General features: G+C 46.5%; 1 protein-coding gene across 3 annotated transcripts in view; it reads left to right on the top strand.

The window, feature by feature from the left end:
- Positions 1–1590: 1590 nt before the first annotated feature.
- Positions 1591–18543, top strand: part of PLXNB1 (plexin B1) — a 62796-nt gene continuing 45843 nt past the window's right edge. Inside the window, exons 1-2 of one of the 3 annotated variants that reach the window (XM_069866310.1) lie at positions 7698–7899; positions 10382–10443. Coding sequence is in view for 1 of the 3 variants with exons in the window: in XM_069866309.1 (XP_069722410.1) it covers positions 1606–1670 (65 nt within the window). In the remaining 2 variants the exon portion in view is untranslated. Of the gene's footprint in view, positions 1671–7697; positions 7900–8374; positions 8399–10381; positions 10444–18543 lie in introns of those variants that run through there. The other 2 variants (XM_069866311.1, XM_069866309.1) reach the window with 2 other exon arrangements.

Here is an 18543-nt window from a genome sequence, read left to right as displayed (position 1 = left end):
GATTCCTTTCTTGAGACCCAGGGCTTCTAAGTGCCCTGCTGCCATTCTGGGTCTTCCAAAAGGGCACTGCAGGCTGAATCTCATGAGTTTTGGGAGCTGAGTTTGTTTTGTACTTATTGGGGGCCAGGGAAATGATCTTGGGAGGGGGGAGTTTCTGGCACTTACCTCCTGATGAGTCTGCTGGCTTTCCACCACTGCTGTGCACTGTTAGCTACCTGGCATGTGTGTCTCACCGTGTGTAGGTAGATCAGCATTTCCCTTAAAGAAGATAGTTGCTTACGGACTGGGATCTGCTGGTTCCTCAAAGGATTGGGGAGGAAAATATGCCTTAAAGTCATCCCAAAGTGAGGGCTCCAAATGATGCTGTGGAAGCTGAAGACTTGGGTTTGCACTGCAGATCAGATCCGACATAAGTGGGATTTATTCACGCTTAGGCTGTACTAACCGCCATCCGTGCACTGAAGGCTCCCCATGGAAATGCCCTGTGGGAGAGCGTAACCATCAGGAGTGGGAGATATTCAAATCTAGGTGTTTACTCCAGTTCTCAGTGTGTGTCTGAGGAAGATGCCTTTGTTTTCAGTAAATGAGATTTAGTTTTAAGGTATTGATGAGTTTGTGCCTGCTGTCACAGCATTTGAGGCAGTCAGCTCTTTTGCTTTTCTTTTACCATCATGGTTTCAGCCCTGCATTGGCTACTCCCTTCCCCTTCTCGCCAAGTGCAACTGAAATGAGGTATTGAAACAGCCCATCTAGTTTTTTGTATGCAATCTAGCAAATGTTAGTGCTGGAAGTTGGAGTCATGCTGCTATTTGCCTGGTAACATTAGCCTCTGTTGTTTCTTTGTGCTGCTTTTGAAATATACTGGTTTGGTTTCTGTGAGAGGTGGTTGGCCCATAAATGGATGCCAACCCACCTAATAATTCTTTTCTAAAATCTTTCATCGGGTCTTTTCTGTTATATAGTTTAAAAAGAAAAAAAACCAAACCCAAACACACCTCCCTTTACCCCTGGAAACAGCAGTCGCCTTGTTCTGCTGAGCTGACTGCTGCTCATACTGATCAGTACTGTTCCCTTTGTCTTCGTTTATTTTAGAGTTAAGCTATAAGCTGTTTAAGACCAGGCTATTTTTATTCTGTATTTTTGCAGGATCTTTTACACCGGTCTCCCAAATACTGAAATAAATGTTCTTAAAAGCAAAGCTACCATCTGTGTCGGGGGCAAGATGGTCATTGCTCTAAAAATGAAGTTCTGTGAGTTTGCTCTGATAAAATGTTCTGGCAAGCGCATGCCTGCGGAGAGGAAAGCCTAGGTCAGGGCTGGACTCATGGCCATCTTTGGTCTTTAAGCTGCATTGCCTTTTGTCAGCCAGATGCATTGTGATCTCCACCTTCTCTTTCTGTCCCTCTTTCCACAGTAGCTGTGGGTGCTCAGCAGGGATGCCGCTGCCGTGTTTGCTTTAGCCAGGGAGGTGTTTGTCTTCACTGCAGAATTCCAGCTTCCAGCTGCCGGGGAAACCTGAAGCGGTTGTGTTGATTTATTAGGGCACAGTGAGTCTGAGGAATGCCTTTGCTAAGGAGCCGGGAGTGATGGAAGGGATCTTGCCTGATGCTGCATGAAGCTTTCTTGTTTCTCTTTACAGAGGATGCTAAGCAGGAATTCCCCACAGCAAGGTAAGAAAAATAGCTCACTCAGCTGACTTCTTTGGAAAGCGTCAAAGAGAGACTTTTGTAAGGTTTCCCTGGTGTGGAATCAAGGAGGTGGATGATGGATGCAATTTTAATGGTGCAATTTTAAGTGAGTTTTTGGTGGAAGACAATACAGTGAGTTGCGGGACCGGAGGGTTTGTATGCTTTTGGTTTGTGTTAAGAGCTGGCATTCCCAAGCTACTGACTAGGGCTTTTTTCTGGGACTTGGCTTTGGGCCATCTGAATGTTTTGCCCTTGAAAGAAGCAAGTTTCAACCTTTTTGGATTTGCAGACTTCTAAACCTTTTCCAACAGAGATACAGGATTGGATTAGATCTTTTACTTCTCTTTGCAGACAACAGAAGTCTGTGGATGGCAAGTTTAAAAATCTGTGACAGGAGTGTGTCTTCCCTGCAATGAGTTCCCTGCCTTACCTTCACCTCTGTAATTTCTCCCAGCCATCTGACATGTACCCTTGATTTTCCTTTCTTGTCTGGCATGCACATATAAATATTTATTTCTGGACTTCTCCTTTCTGTTGAGATTTTGATGTTTGTTGCCCCAGCTGATCTGAAACCAAAACCTAGAAACATGTTGGGTGTTTGTACAGGATAGGTTGGACAGCTGGTCACTTTGTGTTGCTCAATTATTTGGGAGCTGGAGAGTAGGTTGTGTTTATGAGGCATCGGTGCTGAGAAGGAATTTCCTTTCCTGGCTGAGGTAGAAAGACTGTCCACGTACAGCTTTATTCCTTTGCCTTAGCATTCCTTGAGGTTGTTTCTTATTTTACAAATGCATCTTTTGAGAACTGCCAGGAAAATGTCTCTCTCAAATGGAAATGGAAATTTCTGAGCTCACAGGGATGAAAACCTTTGGGTCTGTGCTCACTGAGTGAAAAGCGGATTACCAACCAGCCATTCTTCAGTGTGCAAAGCAGCGGAGCGAAGTCTGCAGAGACTCTCCGAAAGTTATTGGCTTTCCTCGGGAAGGGTGCTTGTGAATTGAATTGAATGAGGCTGGTCCTGTCGTTCTTGGCTTCCTTGCTACAAGTACAGAGTGCAGTGGAACTTTGAACTTTATATAAGCTTGAATAGAATGGGGAACTTTTTTTTTGAAGTCGATGCCATGCAAATAGGTCTGGAGCCAATGTTCCTCTATTACTGTAAATAAGAGAATTAATGGTTTTGTGACTACATTTGGGCCTGATAGAAAGCAGGGTAAGGGAGGCAATGATGATTTTTCCAGAATTATTTGAAAGGCTCAGAAATGAGGATGGTTTGCTGGAGTAGATGCAGATGGCTTATTTTCGCTGGGGACTGTAAAACCTGCCAAAGTGTAAACTGCATCTTAACAGAAAGACATGAGACAAGGCCTGCACATCTCTCCCTCCTAATTACCACAGCTCAGCTGCTGCTGTCTCTTATGCTTACACATCTGAAAGGTGACAATGACAATGTCTTGAATAGCAAAGCAATAGCAAGAAGGTGCTTTTTTTTTTTTTTTTATTTAGCTGTAGTCTGGAACAAAGAAGTTATTCAACCAATATACAGGAATACCCTCATGAAAAATTGTCCTCCTGGAAACTACTTCTCATGAGACCACTGGATTTTTTTGTAGGTCTTGACAGCTTGTCTCCTGAGTGACTATAGGTAAAAGCAGCAGCCAGCTTCATCCTCTTTCCCACGCTAATAGCAGCATAACTTCCATTTCTGCTGTCCCTCCAGCTCCACATCATATTGCCTTTGGACACAGTACCTTTTTGAGAAAGTGGAAGGCTCTTCTCACCTGTTCTGGCAAAAGTCTCCAGTAAGCTTTTCATAGCAGTTACTTTAGCTGCTGAAACCCAGATTTTCAGATCCTCAGCCCCCATAGCATAACAAAAAGAGAAAGATGGTTTTGAGTATAAGCTCCTCTTAGAGGAACAGGGACTTTGGGGAGGAAGGATAGTACTGTAGTTGTGATGCATTGCAATGGTACAGAAAGGGCGGAGGCAGCAGCAGCTCCCAGCTGCTCTGCAGGTGACGGTTTTGGATTCACTGTTTCCCTGTGAAAATGTCTTGTAGGTTGTGGTCTCTCATGGCAGTCTTGCTGCTTAGCTATTAACTTGCTCCATCTCCTTTCTCCCATGACCCTACCCTGTTTCACTGTATCCTTGTAAATCTGCCTTAAAAACCAGAATTGTGAAGTTGCTTTTCCTGCCTCCCCACTTCTGCTGAGCTCAGGAGAACGTGCTGGCCCCTATGCTTCAGCAGGCACCTTTTCAGTGCCCCCTTTTGCTCCTGTTGTCCCTTACCCTTTGAGCAATCGCTGGGGAGCTCTGTGCCAGGGGCAGCGGGCAGGATGGGCTCCGATGAGACACTGTGCATATTGCTGATGGGCTTCCTCTCAGCTGGGAAACAAGGCATTAGAAGAAAGGCAAATCAGTGCTGAAAACCGTGGCTTTGTTTTTATTAGCTAAAAGGAGAATATCCTTCGTACATAACCTCCTCCTGCTCCTGTCAATACTTAGCCCTTTCCTGCTTATCATCATGGAGCATTTTTCCTCACTGTATGAGGGCATTCAGGTTAAGTGAAGATCTGAAGGAGCAACCTGCATGAAGAGATTTTTCTGCAGTGGTGTTTGCCTTGTTGCTGCAAAGGGCTCCTGGTTTTATGTACTCAGCTGCCTAGTTCCATTTCCTCATGTAAGATGTTTCTTCAACTACGCTGTTTGTAACTGCATTGGATGCTACGGCTCTTCCATTCATTGTAATAGACAACTCCCCTGGCCTCTTCACAAATGCAGAATAAAAGTTGAAGTGAGGGGATGCCTGTCCATTTGCGTTGGCCTGGGAAATGGTGGATTTCTCTCTTGAGACCTTTGCCTCAGGCGTCTGAAAAAAGACATCTAGTCTCCATTCACTTCAAACACATACAGTTTCTAAGCCAGAAGTGTGCAGAAAGCTCCTGAACTGTGATCAGCTGAAGGCCAGACAACATGACCTGGTGCCTCTTAAAAATCAATGAATTGAAGAGCTGTGAGTTGTGCACGCTCGGGAAGCGTAGGCAGCAGCACCCGCAGCACAACGTGAGCCTCAAGAGGATCACAGAATGATCAGCTCAGACAAAGATCTAACCTGTGTTTATGGTAGGAAAATACCTTGAAATCTGAGCCCAAAGAATGAGAGTTTGCGTAAATGAAGTGTCTTGGCAGAAAAACCCCAAATAACTATCTTCTTCATAGATTCTGCGTGCGGGCTTCCTTTCTTCAGAGTATGAGGAACTTAAGGCAAATTTTACTTTGGAGCTAAAAGGCATGTTTTTAGCGAAGGTGGTGCAAGGAGCATTGGGATAGACTCCAGACCTTTGGTGTTCTTGAAGAAACGCAAACAGCTGCGGAGAAGGGTATAGCTCAGATCCTTTTGCCAGCGTGCTTAGCAGGCAGCCCAGTACCAGATCTGGTTCAATCTTCGACAAGTGACCTCTGTCACTGAACAGGAACATAAAGAGGCTCAGTGGGCTTTGGCTGAACTGGGCTTTTGCCTGTCTGCTCTGGAGAGAGAGTAACCTCAGTGTTCCCCTCCCTCCCCCCAGCGTGTCTGTGAAAATACTAATTTGATTTAGCTGCCAAAAAAAGACATTTGAAAAGTATACATTGCTCTCCTGTGTCCTAACTTCTGTAAAATATGGGTTATGGTTGGTTCCTGTATATGGTGCTCAGTAATTTTACAGAAGAGCATCGGCACCGCTACAGCTATCTACACAACACTTAATACAGTGAGGTCTTAGTCTGTACTAGGACTCCAGAGTGCTATTCTGAGCATTATGAACCCGATTATGTTACAAGCAGAGCTCGGATGGCTCAGAGCCATGCTCGGGATATTAACTGTTTGTACTAAGCTTTGCATTTAGAGATCCTTCTGGCAGAGCAGAGTGATGCTGAACAAGCCAGCATTCCCATAGCAGAACAGTGTGCGTGTGTCTGCCCAGTTCAGGAGTATTTTGTATTTGGTTTGCACAAGGGGTAACCTGAGTTCCAGAGCTTGCAAACTTGTGTGTGTAAAAATACTTAGTGTAAAGTCTTTTCAGTACACTGGTTGTGCAGCTGCAGGTGTTTTGGAGGAGACACTTATTGATGCAGACAGATAGAAATGCAACAGAAACCTTATGTAGTGCCATAAATGCATCATAAGGGGTAAATCTGTATGTAGTGTGTAATTTGACAGCACATGTGATAAAATGGCATTGAATGTGGTTACTTGTGATTCTTGACAGCCTGCCTCCCTGAAAGACCATTTTTAAGACTTGGTTTAGTTTGTGATGAAAGTATCTCTCAGAATAGTAAAGGTTCTTCCCACTTCTGTTTAAAAAAAAAAGAAAGTTTCTTTTCATAATCTGTGTTCTGTTTTGTTTTGTGCTGTTCCAGATCCTGTAAAAACAAACCCCCTGAAAACCCAAACAATAACAATAATAAAAGAAACTCTGTTGATGGTGCTTGGGTGACCCAAACAAAGTCGATGAGTTTGAATACAGCTTGGCTGTCAGGTGGGAACTGAGCAATTCTTCCTTCATCGCCCTACAAGTGCAGGAGGAGATAAGAGAGATGTGTACCATCTTGCCCTGGCACTGACTGAATTGGAAGCAACTACCAGCTGACAGGTGCGCTGAATTTGCAGCCTAAACAGCTGCCTCGCAGAGGAGAGGAGGTAGTTGGGATTGTATGACTGTTAGGGATATGAGGCACAAGGATAGGGAAGGTTACAGGTTTGCTTCTGGGAGGAAGAGGAGGAGGAGGATGCTGGAGGTGGCAGCTTGTACTGTCAGGAAGGCAACCTCTCATCTCTCCTCGGATGCAGTGAGACTTCGCCAGGCTTGAGGTTAAACCCTTCTCCCAGTGTTATCTGCAGTTTGCAGCTCCTTTTTCTGTAGTGGGAGAGAGATGAGACTGTTTGTGCAAGGACTCTGCTGTGCAGTGAACAACTTTGAGTGAAGGAGATAGAACGGCGTGGACAGAAAATATCCCGCGTGCCACAGGGACCTGTGTGCTGCTGGATAGTTCATGCTCCAGTTCTCGGTAAGGGGCTAAGTTTGTGTTTTATTTATGAATATCACCTTCCTCAGAAAGCAAACAGGTGATGTCTTTACCTTGCAGAGGGTTTGCTCTCCAAACCCAGGCCTATAGCATGAGGAAGGCTTGCAATGACCTTAATGTTCTTGTGCCTTCTTCATCTTGGACTCCACTGACCATGAGATTTGTATGAGTCTCCTTCTGCTGCTTTGCTTTAAAAATGGAGAATGAATTCTAACATGAGGAGGTGGTTTGTATGGTGGAACCCATAAAAATAAACACAAAGTGAGGTGGTGGTTGGGCTGGATGTGAGGGGGGTAGGGAGACTAGGAAGGGACTGCAGTGGGAATCAGTCCCTGGAATAAATATTGCGTGAGTGGGACATGAAGGGATATGTGGTATCGGATTCTGTGCCTGAGCTTTCCTCCAGAATTTCCTGCAATTTAGACAAATGGCCAACATCAGATTTTTAAGTGGTGTTCGTGCTGAACACTTGCAGGAGCGTTCCCTTCCAGCTGCTGAGCAGAAATCCTTGTTCTTCGGTCTTGCCGGGAGCCGCTTTGCGCTTTCCTTGCAATAGGAGCCCCCCTCCCCCCTCGAAAAGGATGGCTTTTTCTGTGAAAGAAGCCAGCATAGCCAGGCAGACATTATCCCCTTGCCGGAAGGAGGGATCCAGGCTCCCTGGGGAGGAGGGGACCAGGGGGAGCGAGTGATTCATTGCAGCTGGCTGCAGTTTGGCCTCCTTCTCTCTCTTTGCCCTGGGTGCCAGGGAGTGACAGCTTGTGGGCAGCGGGCCAGGCAGTGAAAAGAGGAGTGTGTGAGGCCTTCAGCTTTCTCATGCTTTATCAAGCTGCAAAGAATAGCTCGATATTCAGCCAGTGTTGGTGCAGGTCAGGAGAATGGAAATGCTAACTTAACTCCTGACATGCCGGCTGATTGCTGACCGCACGCTCCGCGCAGAGCGAAGGCAGCTTTGTACGGCAGCACGGCTTCCAGACAGCGGCATGCGGAGCAAAAGGAAGAAAACGTGCTCTGATGCAACGATGAAGATATCGTTCTGTTAAGTGGGCAGCCTCTGGGACTTTCTGGGAGCACGGAAAGATGGTTAGGGTGCTCTCCTCTCGCGGCTTGCTCGCTGTGCTCTGGTGGAGGATGGAAACGCTGGAAGGTACGGCAGCGGGAGCAACGGGTGTCCTGGGAAAGCAAAAGGGACTGTGGCGGGTGAGTGGCAGCTCTGCCCTTGGCTGTCCCCGGCTCGTGGCACAGCACTGTGGGCTCTGGTGCCCGCCCCACGCGCAGTGCCAGTCAACTCAGGGTAGAGCCTGGGGAGCAGGACGGGGCCAGCCCTGGAGCTGCAACCCTTGGCTGGAGGGCCTGCCAGCAAAGCATCCCTGTGGCCATCTCTGGGGAGGGCTGCCCGCCGGCGCGGAGGGAGTTAAGCGCTCCTCGCAGGCTGGGGGTGAGCCTACCTCGGGGTGTTCAGCTCCATTCCCACGGCTTTTCCTTTTTGACCAGGGCTGGGGGAGGGATTGCTTCTGGAACAAGTGAAATGCCCAGAGGCTGGAAAACAGCACCCCTCCAGCCTTGTGCCAGGCTGCGAGGGGTTTGAGCTTCACTGCACACTGGACAGGAGCTGCCGGCCAAGGCTGGGCTCGGCCGGCCGCTGGGTAAGATCATGGGTTTATTTCCCTCCCTTAGGCAGACCAAGATGGCTTGCAGGCAGTCAGGCTCCTGCCTAGGGGACTGAAATAAATTATTCCTCAGCTGGAAGGATGTAAAGCAGAAATCAAGTCCCAGCAGTTCCACGAGCGGATCACAGCACAGGTTAACATATGGGTTGTGTGGCTGTGTGTGAGCAGCAGCGTTTGAAGGAGCGTCAGTCCCTACAGGATGTGCATTTTTCTCAAAGGCATAAGATAGCAGGGTCCTTTCCTGGTGCTGACTCCACCTTCTCCTCTTGCACCATTTTGAGCTGCTGAGTTCAGCTATTTGAAGCCCTGAGGAGCAGGAAGATGGGGAAGAGTGGGTGAAAGCCTGAGGGGCCAGGGAAAGCAGGCAGCCGGTGCTTGGAGCACAGCCTGCAGCTGCCCAGAGCCCAAAGCCACCGCTTCTCCATCAGCAGTGCAGGGGGCTGGGAGAGAGAGAGGGCTCTGCCACATCCCGGTTTGCTTTGCAGATGACTCTGTCTCTGTTTATGGTACTAATCCTGGCCAGCACCAGTTTTCCAGCAGAGGTAGAAGGGAGTGAGAGTACCTGTTCAGTCCCTAAAAATACTCAGGTGTGCAGCAGTCCCTGTTCTCGACAACTTCTGAATTCAAGGCAAGGTGAACTGATGTGAGTGAATGGGACCCAACAGCAGCATAAAGGAGGGATGTACCATGGGCTTGAAGTGCAATTCTGTGGTTTAATTCTGCTGGGCTGCGCTTGTGCTCTGCAGGCCAGGTTATCCCATAAAACATGGCAAATGTGTGTCTGGAGACTGGATTTCGGTTTGTGCACGTTTGGCTTTGCTGCTGTCCCAGATCCCCTTTGCGAAGGCTGAAATGCTCTGATCCTGCTGGTCCCTGTGGCAGGAGCATCTGGAGGCAGAAAGAGTCAAGGAAGCGGTATTGTCTGTGGGGCAGAGTCTTTGCTTGCGGGGCCAAGGGAGTAGCCTTGGTCAGCACCTACATACGGACTCAAGCGATGAAACAACAGCCTCTGTGCAAATATTCTGCCAACACCAAAGTGTAGAGATGCCTCCTGGTGGATCTTGCTGATTGTTAGATACCAAAATCCTAATGAAAACTGGCAGGCAGCAGCCCTTGTTTAGCTGTCCACACTCAGGGGTTGCTGAGCTCTGCTTTTGAATATGCTGCTGCTCTTCCCTCTGTCCATTGACTCGCCCAGCGGTGGGAAATGTGGCTGGAGTGGGAGCCGGAGCCCTGGTCTGATCTGAGCCCTGTGCAAGGAGGATCTGTAGCGGATACACAAAGAGAAGCTCTCGCCTGCTGGGGCGGGAGCTGGGGACCCAGGTGCAGGGAATGCACCAGGCAGAGCTGGCTTTTCCTCCGCACTCCTGCAGGGACTGAGGGTGTGTTCCCATTGTGCCTGTTCCGGTTTGCTCCTGTCAAGCCTCTTCTCATTATTCTTGCCTTGAGCTGTCTCAGGCCCAAGGCAAAGCGCTACAGAAGGCTCTGTAGGGTTGCCCTTGAGAGATGTGCGGTCCTTGGAGAAGAAGTGTTCAAGGGAAGCGCTGAAGTGGGCTGAATTGAGGCTGTTTCAGGCTGCACAGCTCTGAGCTAATCTCCCAGAGGCAGAGACATTACTCACCAATCAGGAATGTGTCTGTATTTTTCCTAATGAGAACAAAACATTTTATCCCTGTTCATTAGCAGAGAGTTAGGGTGTACTGTTGCTATGCCAACAGACTCCTCTCCCCTGCAGACACACTGGGGGTGTCCTCTGTGCCATGGTTAGAAGGGTGAACGGGAAGGCTCGTTCTGGCAAGAAAAAGATCCCATTGTTTCCCCAGAGCTGCCTGGACTTTGTGCAGCTGGCCAGACCTTGCCTTCTCAGGGGGAAGGGAACCACAGCGGGAGTCAAGTGCAACAGAGATTTCATTATTGGAAAAATAGTCTTTGCATTTCATGTTATGTTGTTTTTTCCAGCTTGAGGCACACTCTTCAAAAAGAGAAATGAAGGTGTCTCAACGGTCCCAGGAGTCCAGATGGTAAGCAAAATGCGTCGGGAGTCAGCACTGGGATGCCCATGGACTGCTGGGCTCCTGCATCATCTCAGTTTGCGTGACCAGTGTAATGCTGGGCAGCCTCTTGATGCTGCTGCATAACGAACCTGCCTGATGAGCTGTACCGCCTGTCATTAGCTGGAGGAGTGGGTTCATCGGACACGTGCTCTACTGGGGAGAGTGAGTGGCTGTGTGTGAGAGTATTCACTTATTCCCTTTGCAAAGAGAACATTCCCTTATTATAGGGAAATCCGATGAAGGACAGAGGGCATCTCTTCAACAGAAGCTTTGATCTGTAGAGTCCTGCTGATGTATTTACTCCAAAGGTTGCCTGTCGATTCTTGTCCCTGTCCTCCATTGCAGCTGCACCTCCTCCTTCTTAGGGGACTGGCTGGGATCAGTGGGTTGCATTGGTGCCTAAGTCAGGCCACTCCACACCTTCTGCAAGAATCTTCTCGGCAGCTCTCATACTGCACTTCCATCTCTGTTGCAATGTAATAAAATAACTTCTAAACGTTGAATTTTCTGTGTGAAGGAATGAGTTTAACCTACGTATGGAAACAAACAAATCAAAAAAAGCTACTTTCTGATGGTGATCTATGGCCAGAAATGGGCCAGTGAGTGTTGTCCAGTCTGAAGACTGTCTTTGGGAGCAGGGGTTATGTTCAGATCTAGCTGGTAGTCGTCATGCAGGTTGAAGAGCTGCTTTATGCTGTCTGAGCTCTGTGGTGTTGACAGCTACAGACCCTTGAAGAAATGTCTCCCTGAAACTGATTACTTCTTTCAGTCTGCTTCCTGTTAAACAGGATAGTTAGAACTCCTGTTTCAGTTTGTCTGGCAAAGCACTGGAAGCGAATGTGTGAAATTTGAATATGGAAATTTGAATATCAAATATAGGGCGGTACAGCAAAGATCCCAGACTGAATGAGCTGCTGGAGATCTGAATATCTGCGTGAACTTCTGGGTGAGGAGCGAAATCCTAGCACCTGGACACTAGGTTCTGATTTAGATGAGTCACTGACTCTTGCACTGGAACTAGAGAGATGAGTATCGCGTTAGAGCGCTGGGAGTCCATGAGCCCTTCATTGGAACGATGCCTGTTTCTTGGGCTTGCAGCTATAGCAGCAGGAGGGCTCAGCAGAAGTAAAAACAATGAACAAAGCCAGACAGCAGCCCCTAGCCCAGACTTCTCTGTGTGCAGCCTGTGTGGTTTCAGTTTGGTTGTAGAGCTGGATTGAACTCTTGGATAGTAAAAAGCAAGCTTTTGGAAAACCTGCTTAAATACAGAACCTCCAAAGAATTAATTCTGTTTATATATAACACGTACAAAGATTGGCAGGTCTGGTTTCCTCAGCTTTGTGTTGCTCTAGGTGGTTCAAGTAAAGCCAGTAAATCAAAGCTGTTTGAAATAGGGAATGAGTAAGTACTTGAGATGACTTGAATTCAGGCCAGTCTCTTCTGGATCCTTGCTTTCAGGGTACATAAAAATAAAAGATTCTAAGGAGGACAGAGGTCTGTATGTTGTGTTCTTCAAGTTATCAAGCTGATTTTATCCAGATTGCGTTGAAAAAGAGCTCCGGCAGAAGTGGAGTAGAGGACATGCTTTTTAGTACCTTTAAGTGCAAAAGATCATGGCTGAACAAACTAACTTCTGAAATGTGAGTTACGGTTATTATCCCAGCCGTGCTCTGCTTCATTCTTGCACAGCCAGTGTAGTGATTCGGTGTTACCTAGGAGAGTGTTACTTGTTTCCTGCTTTTCTCTCCCCTCCTTTTTAAGCAGCGTAGGGACTGATTTTCAGCCCTGTTTTCTGTGGCCCATCTCTTTTTCTCCTTCAGTAAGAATAAACCTACAACTGCTGTATGCAAGGCAAGAATTCTTCAGGAGAAACCCTCATCTTTGGGGGAAGTGGGCATGTTTTTCCAAGTGAAGAGGCTGTGATGATGTGTTTTCGTTGTCGAGGTTTCTTTCTCATTACTTTCTACCTCTGGCAAGCAGTTCTGTATAGTGGGCTTTCTGCAAAGTGGTTTCTGAGATGTGTCTCTCTGCATGCTGAGCTCTTTTCACTGGGTATGTATGCTCCATTTGTTTAATTATTTTATCTTGGAACAACTAGATTCTTGTTTTAGTCTACCTCTCAGTGGAAAACTAATGCAGACCTACACATATCCACAGTGAAGTAAAGAATAAAATTCTGAATTAGTTTCTGCATTTTGCCTCTAAAAGCACCACAGGTGAGCCAGATACTTCAGCCTGACAGAAAAAATTAGATTAGCTAAGCATGTGTAAGTAGTGAAGTCCTAGATCTGATAATCAAGAATGTAGGAAGCAATTAAGATTACTGCACTTGTGGAAGAAATCACTTGGGATTTTGAGGGAGTCATGATAAAAACAGTGTTATGTAACATTGGGGAATCGCCAAATGCTGTGCCTGTTGAAAAAATTGATGGATTTAAATGTTGATAAATAACATCAGGCAGAAAGAATAAAACTCTGGCATGCAGCCTTTTGTGATGAGGGATACAGGACAGGCTAATCAAGTATAAGGTTATTTGTATTTTCAAAGTATTAACAAGGAGAGAAAGTTGTTGGAAAATACACTCTATTCTGGAGAACGAAGATGTAGCTGGGTGTTGTGGCTTGAAAGTAAACTTGCTTTTCAGCAAACTCAGTTTAAGAAGTTAGGCTGAATATTTTAGCAGAGAACCATGTGCCTAGCAGTTCACTATAGCAGCTGAGGATCCCTGCTGTATTTAATAACCATTAGGCTAGTTTCTCCAGCTCTTAAGGAAGTTGATTTTTCTACAGCTCTCAGAGAACCATTGCACCTTAAGAAAGGTATCTTCAATTATCAGAAATGGAAGAGCAGCACAGTGGCCAGAGGTGAGGAATACCATTCATATAAAGAAAAACTAAGTAAACTGGGACTCTTCCACCTGAAAAGCGATGAGTGATAGTTATCTTCAAAATCCTGAATGGCATGGAGAGGTTAGAGGGGGAGCAATTTTTCTTTGCCTCTTTCATTACAAGGATGAATAGGTATTGAATGGAGCCAGCATGTAGTAAGCTTAAAATCAAATAAAAACCTAGTCCTTAGTGTGTGCAGTTAACCTGAGAAGCTTCTTGCCACAGGATGTTGTGAATGCAAAGCATTCGTGTGTGTTTGAGAACTCAGGGCAGCTCCATAGCAGCAGGAGGTATTGAAGATTGCTAAATGCGTAGAAACTACCTCTATCCCAAGAAATCCCCAAGCTGCACATTGTTGAAGCCTGGGATAGTACTCAGGGAGATGAAGTACTACTATATACTTATTTTATACTAAAGCTTCAGGCCAGGGCCCAACAGCTGCAATCTGGCTTGATAGCATGGAGTGGGAGGTGGGGGGGAAATATAAATAAAACTTGTAAAAACAGAGACTGGCACAGCCTGTGGTCCAGGTTGCTTCTGCACTGCTTGTAATGTAGCGCGTGCATCTCTTGCTTGCTGAAAGCATTGCCTGTGGGCTGTTGGAGTCTGCAGACTGTTGACTTAAGTTTCAAGAGAGGTGGAGTGTATATTTCTGGAAACTGCACAGCTAGGAAGGGTGTTGTGAAGGCAAATATTATATGGAGAGAAGCTGGCTTTCTCCCTTTGCCTATGGCATATACTGTTCCTGATGCACTGAAATGGTACGTGCTTCCCTAAGTTACAGAGCCTGTCTTGCTGCTGGTAGCCTAAATCTTATTTGTGTGAATTTCCCCCCTTTAGAAGATAGGTTATTGCCTGGTAATGAACTGAAACTTAATTTGAATTGAAATAAGTGATAAGCAGATGTGTAAACAGTATAATTCCTGTTCCAAAGTGACTTTAAACTAAAAATGTCACGGCCTACGTGAGGTTCATACTCCTCAGAAGTACTCAAAACACTGGTCTTATTTTAGGTCCTGTCATTTTAAAAATAACATTTAAAAATAACTCATTTGTAGATGCTTTACCCTTGAAAGCCTGGTCTTACACTTGGTTTTAGATGCTTACCCAAATCTGCTGAGGGCACAATACAGAATAGCAGCCCTCGCTGTTCCGTGGAACTTTTCCTCTCCCTTTCAGAAGGCAGAGAGTGATGTTGGGCTAGGTGTCCTTTTGACTCTAAGGACATGGTCTCTGCTGTTAAGTGGAGTCCTTTTCTCCCCTGTTGTTGAGTAACTTTGCTGCTGTGGTCCGTGGGGAGCAGCTGTGGAAAGCTGACCAGTAGCAGAACTAAGATGATGAATATTCTTGCAGGCGTGCTCTTATGACTGAAAAGAATCGGGGTGATATATTTTGGGAAATTATAGCCCCTTTCCAAGGGTACAGAAACTGAGTTGACTGCCTCTCATGTTCTGTACTGAAAGTCACTCCGTGGACTGGCTGAGAAGTCTCGTGCTCGGTTTACAGCTACAGTGAATACAGACAGGCCTGGGGCTGGGACTAGAAGCCAGGTGGGGTACACAAAGGATTAAGACAAGGGTTATGTTGTGGAAGACTGGAACTAGGTGGAGTGAGCCTAGGTTCCCTTCCTGTTGATTGTTCCGTTGTCATCTAGACATGCTGTACCTGCTTAGTCAGCTCTCTGCAGGAAGGTGTCTCTGCCCCAAACCAGAAGTCTCATCATTGTTGATTAGCAGCGGGCTTAGTTGTTATGCCATTTAGAGAGCATCCTTCCTGCTTTACTCTCAATTTCTCAATTATTGCTTTCATCGGTAGTTTTATTCCAGCAATGAATCTCTCTCAACCTTTTCCTGTGAATGCTGGATCTGTCTGCCATTCTCCAGACAGTCTATCCTGATCAGATTTAGTCTGAACCATCTTTAGCCCATGTGATCTTCTCTGCTCCTAGCTGGTCTATGGTTTCAACCAGTTTCTTTCCCACTAACCCCTGAGGGGGTTTAATTTTAAAGATTTTTTCATGATGCTGGACTTACATCGGCCCTGCCGTGGCCTCCTGGGTTGAAGTTAGGTAGCTGATTGTTCAGTTTGGTCCACATGGGTTGGACTCGATGATCCAGTGGGTCCTTTCCGACCTAGCGATTCTATGATTCTATGTACGTCTGAAGAGTGTTTCCTGAGCCACGTTTTCATAGGGTTTTGATTAGCTAACTGTGTTGCAGCAGAGTTGAACAGCTGTGTTTCCCAGAGGAAGGCACAGTGCCTGGCATGTGGAATATATAGCTTCAAATGACAGAGGAAGGGTGCCCAGGACTGGGACAATCTGCAAACAAAACTGTGCTGACCACAGGCTATGGTTTATCCTTTCTTTCAGCACAGATGTGCATACTTTTTCCTTGTTCCCCTTACCAGCCTCTCTGCTCTGTCGCGCTGTTCCTTCCAGCAGGAGAGCAGACAATCGAATGCAAAACTCTCAGTGCTGTTCTTAACAAACTAGCGTAAATCTGGCTTTCCTGTCTTCTGGGCACTAACGCCCGGGGGTGACCATGGCAAGGCAGCTTTCTCTTGAAATGGTGACAGTCTGCTTATAGCCGTCTGCGTTTCAGACTAGCATTTTATGTAGCAGACCTGTTAGTGCATCTCTGTGGCCCTAGGGTGAAGGTCTGGGCTTCCTGAAAGGCAAAGAGAAGAGCCAGTTGTTCCTGCCCAGCCGGTGGGACTGAAGTTGGGAGGGCAGGAAACCAGGTGTAGAACAGTCTCGACCAAAACACCTGCTGCCATGAACAGGTAGCCAGTTCTGAAGTGTAGTGGCTTTAGGACAGCACCAAAGTTTTCTCAGCCCTGACCAGGACCCAGAACTCAAATATTTTTGCCAGAAAAAGTTATTATCTCCTCAATCTGACCCTGGCTTTCAAGCGTGTACTTGGCCTGTTCAGTCTTCTGCAATCGTGCAGTGGGAGCTTTCATGTTTTATACCTGTTATGAACAACTTGGACAGGTCCTCAGCATTTTGTAGGACCTGGTGTGTTCCTGTCGGCTCTTGACCTTGTGAAAGGTTTGGTATTGGCTTGCAGAGGTGGGAGAAAATGTCTGGCCACCTCAACTTGGATTGTTATCTGGCAGACCTGTGTAAGTTAATGACCAAGAATATCAAGCCTAATAGCTTGTAGCTGACTACTGCTAGCCTTCTAGGCTTGGGTACTAATTTATGGAAGATTGATTGATCAAAGCTTCGCTTGTGATAATGCTTTAAAATGAGTTGAGTAATACAAAATAGAATGCACCCCAACTTGGTCTGAAAGCAAACCACAAGCAGATTGTGGTAGTGATGTGGAATTCTGTTGATTTTGCTGTCTCTTCTTGGTGGGAGGGGATAGATGCTACTCCTGTGGTTGCATTGCATTAAATTTATTTGCATGTTACTGCCTGTATTCATGGCTGTAGCCAGAACTGCTGACACTGTTGGAGTGATAGGGGAAGGCTGTCCAACAGAACATTACTGGGGAGGGCAGAAAAGAGAGTTTTATTTGAAATGAAGGAAAACTTCAAGGAGAATTCCTTCCTGTCCACCAAGGGCGTAATAGTTCTTTGTAGACCTGTTGTGCCGACATTGAAGATGTCTAGGGCTTTGAGGAAATGCTGTTCTTGAACAGGTGAGAGCACCCTGCACAGCTCAGTGTCTACAGAGTGAAAAGATTTATTCAAGGCAGGCTCTGGTGATTTGCATGTTGACAATTGGATGGTGGAACTCAGGATGCAGTACTTGTCTGTTTGCTTGTGGTCTTGTAACACTGCTAGCATGAACTCCTTTTGCAATAGGTCTCTGTTGTCCCTTCCACTGGACAATCCTGCAGGGCTGATGCTAGTATGGAGACCCTGGTTTCCTCTTGGGGTGCAAGTGCAGGACTGGCTTCCTTTCACAGGAGTTTCACAGGACGTTTGAAGCTCCTTTCCTCTCTTGCTCGGTTACTCTAAGTCCAGGCTACATGCAAAGAACTTGCCTTTGGAGCTTGGCCTTTGCCTCTGGGACGTGAGAGCTTGGTTGGGGTCATGGTGCGGTCCTCCAAGAAGCATGTGCTGGTTGCAGGAGGTCTCTTCCCTCCCTTCTGGAGGGCACCTTGCCAAGGAAAACAGACTTTAAGGCAGAAGCGATTCCAGTGCAAAGATCGTAGGCTGTTCTGGAGGAAACAGTTGGGCATTTTGGCTTTATACAAATCAACACAGAATGGCTAGGGCAGCCAGTGCAGGAGAGAACTCTGGCTTTCATAGACCGTGGAACCAAAGCTGAGAACAGGAGGATGCTGGCTGAGGCTGGGGAGAGGTGCCCCTAATGACAGAGAGGGCAGTGTGGTTGGGAAGGCGTGCCTTGTTTGAGGTGGAGACTGGTAAAATATGAATCACGTCTGTTTGAAGTAGTGATGAAATCCCAGATGAAGGTTTTCTGTAATACCTGGCCAAATAGTCTGGTGAGCTTTAGCTTTCCTTTCTCCCTGGTTAAACAGATGATTCCTGACCTACTTTTAGCAATAGCACTTCTGTTGAACGCTGCACAGTGCTTAGCTGTACCTACAGCAAACACATTATCTGCTTTGTTCAGTTGGCGTCTGAGTGAGAAGTTTCCATGAAGTGTTTAGGAGACTGGGAAGAGCTGTTCCTGGAAGAGAGACTGTGGGTGCATTAAACCCAATCCTGCCACTTCCATGCACTGTGGCTCTGGTCTTTGCTTCAGTTTTCCAGTCTGCTGAGAGTGATGCTTGCTGTGCTCCTGCGTTGTGCATTGACTTTGCGCTGTGCTGTAAGGATTCAGTTAGATGGTATCTAAATGTTAATATGATAGATAGTGCCTTTAGAAATAGGCAGCGAGGTTAGCTTTCTGGCTTCCTAAATATGCGATTAGGCAGAGCTAAAGTTACATTCTTAATATTTAAAAATAAATGCAATCTATAAATGTACCATAAAATAAGAGGTTTAAATAGACCTGTCATCCTGGGGCAAACGGCAACGCTCTGTGTAGCTCAGTATCCTGTCTTTGACAAGAACCAGAGGCAGACGCTTAATGAGGACTGTAAGAAACAGGGCATGGATAATGTGATGGGTTTGTTGGGTCTTTTTTTTTTTCTTTCTCCTCCCCCTTATTTGACTACCAGCTTATGACCATCATCAGTTTAGTGCTCTCCTTGG

The sequence above is a fragment of the Phaenicophaeus curvirostris genome, chromosome 11 (genome assembly GCF_032191515.1).
Source record: "Phaenicophaeus curvirostris isolate KB17595 chromosome 11, BPBGC_Pcur_1.0, whole genome shotgun sequence".
NCBI lineage: Eukaryota > Metazoa > Chordata > Aves > Cuculiformes > Cuculidae > Phaenicophaeus > Phaenicophaeus curvirostris.
Note: the sequence above shows the minus strand (reverse complement) of the source record. Positions and strands in the feature narration are given on the sequence as shown.